The sequence below is a fragment of the Coffea arabica genome, chromosome 4c, assembly GCF_036785885.1.
Source record: "Coffea arabica cultivar ET-39 chromosome 4c, Coffea Arabica ET-39 HiFi, whole genome shotgun sequence".
Lineage (NCBI taxonomy): Eukaryota > Viridiplantae > Streptophyta > Magnoliopsida > Gentianales > Rubiaceae > Coffea > Coffea arabica.
The window spans coordinates 46,676,433-46,687,089 of NC_092316.1; the positions used below are offsets into that span (position 1 = coordinate 46,676,433).

Sequence of the window (10,657 nt, forward strand, 5' to 3'; positions counted from 1 at the left end):
GAGTATGAAGGGAAGTTCGCTAAACTTTCCAAATACGCTCCTGAGTTAGTAGCCGATGAACGGAGAAGGATTAGAAGGTTCATACAGGGACTTAATGTGGAACTTCAGGAGGGCCTGGCTGCAGCCCAAATCTCTACTTTTACTGAGGCTTTAGAGAAAGCGCAAAGGGTTGAGAATGCAAGATCTCAAGTGAGGGATTTCCACAATAGAAAGAGGAATTTCCCTAGTCGCACTACTGGGCAGACCAGTAAGTTTGTCCACCCTTCTAAAAAGGGAAGAGGGGAAGGGGGAACGAGAACTGCTGGAGCTTCTAGGGGAGCTCTATCTAGGGGAGGTCGTAGCGGGACGACTCAAGCTAGGGGAGCACCATCTGTTGGATCGACTGTGACCCCTCAAGTTACTTGTGGGTATTGTGGTAAACCCAACCACTCTGAGAATGACTGCTGGAGAAAGCTGGGAAAATGCTTACTGTGTGGGAGCACTGAGCATCAGATTGCAAGTTGTCCGAAATCGTCAAAGACAGGGGGAAGCCTGCAGAGACCTGAAAAATCAACCTCTAAGCAGACCAGTGCCGGAGGGAGTCGACCGAAAGTACCGGCTAGGGTCTACGCATTGGACTATCCACAAGCTCCAGATGCGACCGAAGTGGTCGAAGGTACAATTCCAATCTTTCACCGCCTAGCTAGGGTTTTAATTGATCCGGGTGCAACGCACTCTTTTGTAAACCCTGATTTCATGAGTGGAATAGACTTGAAGCCAATTAAGTTACCATATGACTTGGAGGTTAAAACACCCACTGGGGACAAAAGTCTAATTGCTAATATGGTGTATAAGAATAGTGAAATTTGCGTGAGGGAAAGAAAATTGCTGGCCGATTTGATAGGCTTAGCGATTAAAGGATATGATGTGATCCTAGGGATGGATTGGTTAGCCCGTTATAATGCTCAACTGAATTGTAGGACGAAAATGGTAGAATTGTGTATTCCAGGGGAAGCAACCTTGAAATTGGATGTGAGGGGTAAGTTAGCCTCGTCTGCACTTATTTCGGGAATTCGGGCTAGAAAGTTGTTAAGTAAAGGAGCTCAAGGGTATTTGGCTTTTCTTATTAATACTCCTAGCGATAAGGTGAATCTGGAGGACACACCGGTAGTAAAAGAATTTTCTGATGTTTTTCCTGAAGAATTGGAGTCTCTACCTCCGGAACGGGAAATAGCTTTTAAAATTGATTTAACTCCGGGAACAACACCTATATCAAGGACACCATACAGGATGGCTCCAGCTGAGTTGAAGGAGTTGAAGTTACAATTACAGGATTTGTTGGAACGAGGTTTTATACGAGAGAGTGATTCTCCGTGGGGAGCCCCAGTTTTGTTTGTAAAGAAGAAAGATGGGAGTTTGAGGTTATGTATAGATTATCGAGGTTTAAATGATGTTACGATTAAGAATAAATACCCACTACCCCACATCGATGAACTGTTTGATCAATTGCAAGGGGCGGTAGTGTTTTCAAAGTTGGATCTAAGGCAAGGTTACTATCAATTGAGGATTTTGGAAAAGGACATACCTAAGACTGCTTTCAACTCGAGGTATGGGCACTTCGAGTTTGCAGTGATGCCTTTTGGGTTAACCAATGCACCTGCCGCTTTCATGGATTTAATGCATAGGGTTTTTAAGCCTTACTTGGATCAATTTGTGGTGATTTTCATTGATGACATTTTAGTGTATTCTAAGAATGTGAAAGATCATGAGAAACATTTGAGAATTGTTTTACAAATCTTGAGGGAACATCAGTTATATGCTAAGTTTAGCAAGTGTGAATTCTGGCTGAAGGAAGTGACTTTCCTAGGGCATATAATTTCTAAGGATGGGATTAAAGTGGATCCAGCTAAAGTGGAAGCTGTTTCGAAATGGAAACGACCGGAAAACCCAACGGAAGTTCGGAGTTTTATAGGATTGGCAGGATATTACCGGAGATTCATCCAGGATTTTTCGAAAATTGCTGGACCTATGACTGAGTTGACCAAGAAAAATGGAAAGTTTATTTGGAGTTCTAAGTGTGAAGGAAGTTTTCAGGAGTTGAAAAGACGGCTGACTAGAGCGCCTGTTCTAGCTCTACCAAATGGACATGATAGTTTTGTGGTTTACACAGATGCATCTAAGGAAGGTTTGGGATGTGTTTTGATGCAAAATGATAAAGTGATAGCTTATGCCTCTAGAAAATTGAAGCCGCATGAAGGGAACTATCCGACCCATGATTTGGAGTTAGCGGCTGTGGTCTTTGCTTTGAAGAAATGGAGACACTATTTATACGGAGTGACATTTGAGGTTTTTACAGATCACAAAAGCCTTAAGTACTTATTTTCTCAGAAGGAGCTGAATTTAAGGCAACGTAGATGGATGGAATTTTTGGAAGATTATGACTGCACGATTAAGTACCATCCTGGAAAGGCCAATGTAGTGGCCGATGCTTTGAGCCGTCAGGTACAAATGGCTGGATTGATGGTTAAGGAATTTCGATTGTTGGAAGAAGTTAGCTATTGGAATCCCCGATTAGAACCAAGGAAAGTGATTTTGGGGAACATTGTGATAACCTCCACTTTATTGGGACGTATTAAGGAATCTCAGGAAAAGGACCCTGAAATGCAAAAGTTGGTGGAGAAAGTCAAGATGGGAGACCAGACCGATTTCACTTTGGGATCAGATGGAATATTGAGATTTCGAAATCGGGTGGTTATGCCAAAGGATGAAGGACTTAGAAAAGAAGTTTTGGAAGAGGCACACCGATCAAAGTTTACAGTACATCCAGGAGGGAACAAAATGTACCAAGACTTGAAAGGTCTATATTGGTGGAAAAATATGAAGAAGGAAATTGCCCAATTTGTCCAGACATGCTTGGTTTGTCAACAGGTTAAAGCCGAACATCAGAAACCATCTGGGCTTTTGCAACCTCTAGAAATACCTGAGTGGAAATGGGAAAATATTACCATGGATTTTGTATCAGGCTTACCAAGGACACAGAGAGGCCATGATGCCATTTGGGTGATAGTAGATAGATTGACTAAATCGGCTCATTTTCTGCCGATTAATATGAAATATCCATTGGAGAAGTTGGCCAGATTGTACGTGGATGAGATCATCAGACTACATGGTATACCTGTGAGTATTGTGTCAGATAGGGATCCAAGATTTGTTTCGAGGTTTTGGCAAAAGATGCAAGAAGTGTTGGGGACTAAGTTGAACTTTAGTACCACCTATCATCCCCAGACTGATGGACAATCTGAAAGAACAATTCAAACTCTTGAGGACATGTTGAGGACTTGTGTACTGGACTTTGGAGAGAGTTGGAGTAAGTTTTTAACTTTAGTGGAATTTGCCTATAACAATAGTTTCCACTCTTCTATTCAAATGGCTCCATACGAAGCACTTTATGGTCGGAAGTGTAGATCCCCAATTTGTTGGGATGAAGTAGGTGAACGGAAAATCTTAGACACGACTATTGTATCTTGGATTGAGGAGGCTAATGAGAAGGTGAAATTGATACGGCAAAGAATTCAAACCGCTCAGAGTAGACAAAAGAGTTATGCCGACAATCGGAGGAAGGATTTGGAGTTCACTGTTGGAGATATGGTATTTCTCAAGATTACGCCTTTAAAAGCAAGTTTGATGTCCGGAAAAGGGAAGAAACTACAACCAAGGTTTGTAGGGCCTTATAAGATTATTCAGCGAGTTGGGAATGTAGCCTATAAGCTGGAATTACCACCGAGTTTATCTCGTATTCATAACGTGTTTCATGTGTCCATGCTTAAGAAGTATCATCCAGACCCCTCTCATGTTTTACAACCGGGGAATATTGAGATTGATGAAACCCTGACCTATGAGGAGAGACCGGTAAAACTTCTGGATCGAAAGGTAAAGGAATTGAGGAACAAGCAGATACCACTAGTGAAAGTTTTATGGAAGAACCATGGAGTAGAAGGAGCAACATGGGAAGTTGAAGAGACAATCAAGGAGAAGTATCCAGACTTGTTCATCGACCAAGGTAAATTTCGAGGACGAAATTTTCTTAAGGGGGAGAGGATGTGAGGACTCGCAAAAACTATTATTTTATGCCTAATTTATGGCTTAATAAATTATTTAATTGGATTTTATTTCCAAGGAATATTTTCTAGTCTTATTAGACCTAAATACATGGTAATATAACTTCGTTATATTTTTAAAATGATTCGTTTCGAAAATTAATTTCCTAGAGCGCGTTTAGTAAAAATAGTGAATAGTACTTGGAGATTTTATCCGCGTATTAGCACAATAAGCTTGGAATATTGGAGACTTGTACCATGGTCCTAAAATAGGTAATTTAAGTATAAATATTCCAGTGATAGTTAGTAGTGCAATCGTTATAAGAATTTTTCGAAAGTTTCGCGTTATAGCGGTAAAATGGGCGGTACGCGTTTTCACACGCGCGACTTTATTTGAGGAACTTTAGACCCTTGTTTCGAGACAATTAAGAGTGAATAATATCTATATTAACATGAGTGCATTAGAGGTTTAGTGCACTAGTGAACCAAACGCGCGAGAAAATCGAGCCTAAAAACGTGCCAAACGAGCCTCACAAGAGTTGACTTTGGAGCAATTTTTCACCACACATTTAATCTTCTTGGAGAAGCTAACTTAGATCAGAATTACACTCTCTCTTCTCTCTCCTCACAGCCGGCCAAGCTCCTCCCTCTCTCTAACTCATTTGCAACAAAAATTCTGCACACTAACCTCACTCAAAACCACCCCAAATCACCTCCAAATCACACCAAACTTGGAGATCTCTTAGCAAACCACTTGGAGACTACATTTAGCTAACAAAAGGCTGCATCTTCACGGTTTCTTGGAGCTTCAAGAGGGCCGAAATTTTCTGGTCTTGCACACCTAAGGAAGAGGTAATGATCAACCCATGAATTCTTGTCTTTTGGAGATTATATAGCAAGATTTAGCTCATGCATGCACTTAGCTAGCTTGTTTATGGTGAAAATGAAATGAGTGGGCTCTTGGAATTCCCACACTTGGGTTGTTGTTGCTGATGTGATGATTAATGGTGATTATATTGTTGGTTTAGTGATTATAATGATGCATTAGTGATGGGTAATTAGTGGAAACTTCATTGGGTGTAAGAAGCTAAACTTTCCGATTTTGCCCCTGCTATGTTCGGCCATTTCCAGGCCAAATTTTAATGGTTTAATGGCTTGGATTGGATGTTTATAGGATGTATTTGATGTGTGAAAAATTTCATTGGAAAATATTGGGGTTTGATGGAGCAAATGAATTTTTGTTCGAAACCAGCAAATCTGGAAACTGTCTCGCGTATGCCTCTGACCAGCAGTAGTAATTTGGCCATAACTCTGTCCTCGGATGTCGAAATCATGTGCCGTCGGTGGCGTTTGAAACTAGACATTCCTAGCTTTAATTTGGTATATAATGCACGTTCTGATTCCTTGTGAGCAAGCCGAACCAAATGTTTTAAGTTCGCTGTCCTGTTGCTCTGTTCATCTGGAATGAAGTGTTCAGGCAGCAACTTGATGCCCAAATTTGAACCAGATGGGTGCCGAATTTGGAAATGATTTCTTCTGTGATATTTTAACTCTATGAATGTATTTTCCAACGGCGTAAGCCATGCTCGATTTCGAGCTATAATGACTGAGTTGTGACTGAATCAAGTGAACTGCTCTGTTTTGGAAAACCCTAATGTTGGGACTGGTTTGGAACCAAATCTTGGAATGAACTTGTTAGTTGATGTTTTAGTATTAAACACTTACCAAAGATATTATGGGTGTATCTTAGACCCTTATTTCACAAAATGAACCATGGTTGGATAACTTTCTTGGTTAGACGATTGCAAATTGGGAAATGCAAGTCAAAGGCAGTTTGCCTTAGGATTTTCTTGAACTTCGGTTGGCTCATTAACTACCTTACCGAAGGTATTTTTCCCCGAAATTCGATAGAGAGATACCTTCCATATAGTATTGAAACACTGCCAATTTTGGTGCCAATTCAAGTTCGTTTCGATACCTAATTAAAATTCCAAAGTTGGGGGTTCAAATCTGGAAATTCTTCTCCAGTCTTGAATTTGCTCAACTTCGGGCTACCGTATCTCGGTGCTCGAAACTCCGATTCTTGATCCGCTTGTTTTTTTCATACACTTCACTTGCAACACTAATTGAGCTGAAAATTTCAGAGGCCGGTTTGCAACGTACGAATCGTGCCGAATTTTCAAAGTTGGCCAAAAACCAACTTCGTTCTGCCATGAAAACCGACCCTGCATCTTCAAGCTCATTTTCGACCACTTTTCACTTTGATTCATGGAAAAGTGTCTTCTAGAAACTTATAGTACTCTCTAAGAGGTTTCCAACGGTATAAAGTTTTCCAATTTTCGACTTATACCGAGCGAGTTACAATTTTTCAAAGATTTATCATAAAACTGGAAAATTTTTCAATTCCAAGAAAATAGAGTTTTTCAAAAAAAACTCTTTATTCTTTTATATTCTTAAATGTTTTGCTTACGATTTTCATGATAAAAACTCAAATAATATTATACCTAATAAAAGGCAAGTTGAACCTCGATTTACGTGTAATTGAGGTTCCTTTTTGCAAAATAATTCTTAGATTGTACTAGTGTACAATCTTTCTTGATAAGTGGGTTAATTGTGTGATTATCCACTACTAATTTGCCAGGCACACAAGGAGACCTCAAGAGGATCTCACCGTGGACACTTGAACTTCCGGAAAATAATTCTTGTTGAATTGCTCGGTGAGTGTCAAGTGTATGAATTTGATACTTGCTTATTGTGATATTTGTTGAAAGTTTTAAAAATAAGGGCGGGTGTGTACTTTATCGCACTCGTTCTAATTTCAAATGAATGAATGGAATGTCTTGAATGAATGAATGAAATGCAATGTTATGTCATGAATGCTTGTGTCGTTGGAGTGAACCTCCTCGACTTTCAAATGAATGGGGGACGCCCAAACTCATAGGCCGTCCTTAGACTCGAGCCAGCAATGGGCTTGGTCGGGGATTCGAACGAGCCATGAGATTATAAGCTCGACCTAATAAGAGGTCTTGCTTGGCATACTTGTAGAGTATCGCCCAATAATAGACTTGTGGGCCCTTGAGGTGTACGGTGGACGGAGGGAAGTAAGTGGTGATCTACGGAAATGGAAATACCGACCCGGTTGACAGGAGGGTCAATGCGGGAAGGTATACGAATGACAACGGCAGATCGAGTGGAACTTAGCTCCTGAGAGCTACTATATCCTTGAATTGTTTCTGATTACTTTTCCTGTTTGAATAATTGATTATTGAAAAGACATGGTTTTATTTATTAAATTTGGGTTTGTTATTTGACTAAGTGCTTGCATGTGTGTTCTTGGCCTCACGAGCGTTAGCTCACCCTATAGTTTTGTTTTCCTTAACAGGACCGACTCTTGGAGAAATATGGAGAAACCATCCGTTGTAATTTTGTTAAGACTCCTGTTATATATTTTGACTAGGCCCTGGTTTGGGTTGTACTTTTGGAAATTGTAAACTTGAAAGATTTGGGCCCTGATGTGTACTTTGAATTTAAGTCGTTGCATGATTTACCGATGTACTGGTTATACATTAAGTGACTTCTCAAGCTTGAACGCTTCCGCATTATTGTATTCATATTGTTCTCATCGAAGAGATTAGTTCGGTTTGAAATTGAATGGAATTGCTTGAGTCCTGGCGTGAGCTGGGCAGGCGTCCGCGGATACCCTTTGGTCCGCCTTAGGGAGATGTGGGGCGTCACAGAGGAGGCTATGGAGTGGCTGTGGCTCGCGAGGCAGTGGTGGACGACTGCGGCGTGCTGGTCAGTGGCGGGTGAAGAAGAATAGAAAAGGGGAAAGAGGGAGAGCAGCGGGGAAGAAGGAAGAAAGAAAAGAAAGAAAGAAAGAAAGAAAGAAAAGAAGAAAAAGAGAAAAGGAAAATTTTTTTTTTTCAAAAATTCTTCCACCGTAAATCGTCCAAATTGGAAATTGCTTTTAAAAAAAAATTTTCTAGAAAATATATATTTTTTATTTTATTTATTTATTTATTATTATTTTTTTTTTTAGAAAGAAAATAATCTTTTCTTTTTCTTTTAATGAAAGTAATAATAATAATAATAATTTTTTTAAATTTATGGTTTGGGTCATCAAACACCGCGTGGGCATGCCAATATTACAAAACATCCTCTGATCTCAAGAGGCACAAACACCGCGTGGGCACGCCAAGATTGGTCATCGTCCTCTGACCTCAGAAGACACAAACACCGCGTGGGCACGCCAAGATTGGTCTTCGTCCTCTGACCTCAGGAGACCAGGATTGCACTTCCTAGTCACAATGAAGGAAAGTATTAATATTTCTACTACCCAACGAGGAAATGACAAAATAAAAAGAAATGAACAACTAAAAACAATAAAATCAATATTCGGGTTGCCTCTCAAAAGAGGGCCTTTCTTTAGTGTTTTTGGCTAGACATAGCCCATAATTCGCTTAAACCAAGCAAATTGGGTCCTCTAAATGCATCGTCTCTACCCGTTCAACTGGAGCCCATCATAATACGGCTTGAGACGATGACCATTCACCACAAATTTCTTCTCCGTCCTTATATTCTGGATCTCCACTGCACCATAATCAAAGACATTAGTTACAACGAAGAGACCGATCCAACGAGAACGTAACTTATCTGGAAATAATTTCAATTTCGAGTGGTACAGTAGAACTTTTTGACCACATTCAAACGTCTTCCTAGAAACCTGCTGGTCATGAAATATCTTATTATTCTCCTTATAAATCACAGCATTCTCGTAGGCTTCATTGCGAATCTCCTCCAATTCTTGTAACTGTAACTTCCTTTGAATTCCGCCCTCTTCGATATCCATATTGCATTGCTTGACCACCCAAAATGCTCTATGTTCGAACTCGACGGAGAGGTGGCATGGCTTCCCAAATACCAAACAATAAGGGGACATGCCGATTGGCGTCTTGTACGCCGTTCGATATGCCTATAAGGCATTTTCAAGTCTCATACTCCAATCCTTCCTATCGGGGCGAACCATTTTCTCCAAAATCAACTTGATCTCCCGATTTGATGCTTCCGCCTGACCGTTCGTCTGAGAATGGTAAGAAGTGGAGACTTTGTGCAAGACACCGTACCTCCTGAAAAGTGCAGCAATCGTCTTTGTAGATACCAAATTTTTTACTTTATTTTTCATTATTAGTTTTATTGATATTTATTTTAGTTTGGTTTTACTAATCTCATTTTTAGACATTTTAGCATTAACAAAAAAAAAAGAAAGAAAATGAAAATTCAAAAAATCAATCAAAGGACAAAAACAAGACACATGAACCTATTTTGGGGAGGAGATCTTGACCTTTCATTTTAGGATGAGTTTTTGGGGAAGGCATTAAAAAGGGGAGGTCGGCTAAAAAGAAAGAGGAGAGCATTTTTTTAGTGACGGCGGAACAGAAACCAAAAAGGGGGGTTTGAAAAAAAAAGGAGAAAAACAGCAGAGAACAAGAGGGGAAGCAAGATAGAGGTGAGACGGCGGAGAGAAATCAGAGGAGAATGTGTAACGCCCCCACTTCTCCCTAAGGCGAACCAAAGGGTATCCGCGGGACGCCTGCCCAGCTCTCGCCAGGACTCACTACAATCCATCATTCAAAAGCTCGAAATACTTTAAATAACTTCAATACATAATTAAAGTACTCCAAATATCTCACACTTACAATTATGCAGCTTCCAAGCTTAAATACAACCCAACGGAAAAGGGTACAATAGCCATCCGTTATAATATAACTTAAAGTTTTCAAAAGAAAACAATCTAGTACTACTCACGAGCACCCTTGGTCTCGAACCCTGTAAAAGAAAACCACAACGTGGGATGAGCTACACAGCCCAGTGAGGTTCCAATACACTCTAACAGTTCAAATAAATCAAGTAAGTTGGGCATATCATATGCATGGTTCAATGTTACACAATGGCGTGTTATCATGAGGTGATAATCATTGTACGAGTAATTTGAGACATTTATCATGAGACAGGTATCATGATATAAGTACATTGGTCAGGTAACAGGTATGGAGCATATCACAGGCATAGTTCAGGATTTCATGTTGACATTTTAGCATGAAACAATTATCATGATACAAGGTAAACATATACGGTAGGATACGGTGTTCCAGTGGAACTCTGTCGGTCATCTGCACCTTATGACTTCTGATCCCCACGGTACGGTCTGGCCATCGCCTTATCCCTCCAGTGGTAATACTCGAGTATACCGAAACGGTGGCCCAGGGTTCCAACCTACCCGACCGAGCCCAGTCCTGGCTCGAGTAGGTCAGTAACCAAGGGTAGGGCCCAAGTTCAGCTTAGAGCTTACAACATGCACAGGTAACCAAGTAATTCGACAAAAGGTAAAATTCATCATTTGAGTAGGTCGAGTGAGGTAAAGTACACACTCACCTAATAATGATGGACAGCTTCATATAACATGTGATTCATGATAATCAAGTAATCAGGTGGTCAAGTAACCAAGTAAGTTGGTGATCACGTAAGCAGATAACCAAGTAAGCAAGTAACCAAATAGATTAGAAAACGGTAAGTAAACACGG

The 10,657-nt window shown here is 40.3% G+C and overlaps 1 protein-coding gene across 1 annotated transcript; it reads right to left on the minus strand.

Annotated features, from left to right (window-relative positions):
* Nucleotides 1–8,574: 8,574 nt before the first annotated feature.
* Nucleotides 8,575–9,015, minus strand: LOC113739226 (uncharacterized). Its single transcript, XM_027266460.1, has one exon. The coding sequence runs from the start codon at nt 9,013–9,015 to the stop codon at nt 8,575–8,577; it is 441 nt and encodes a 146-aa protein (XP_027122261.1).
* Nucleotides 9,016–10,657: the final 1,642 nt, after the last annotated feature.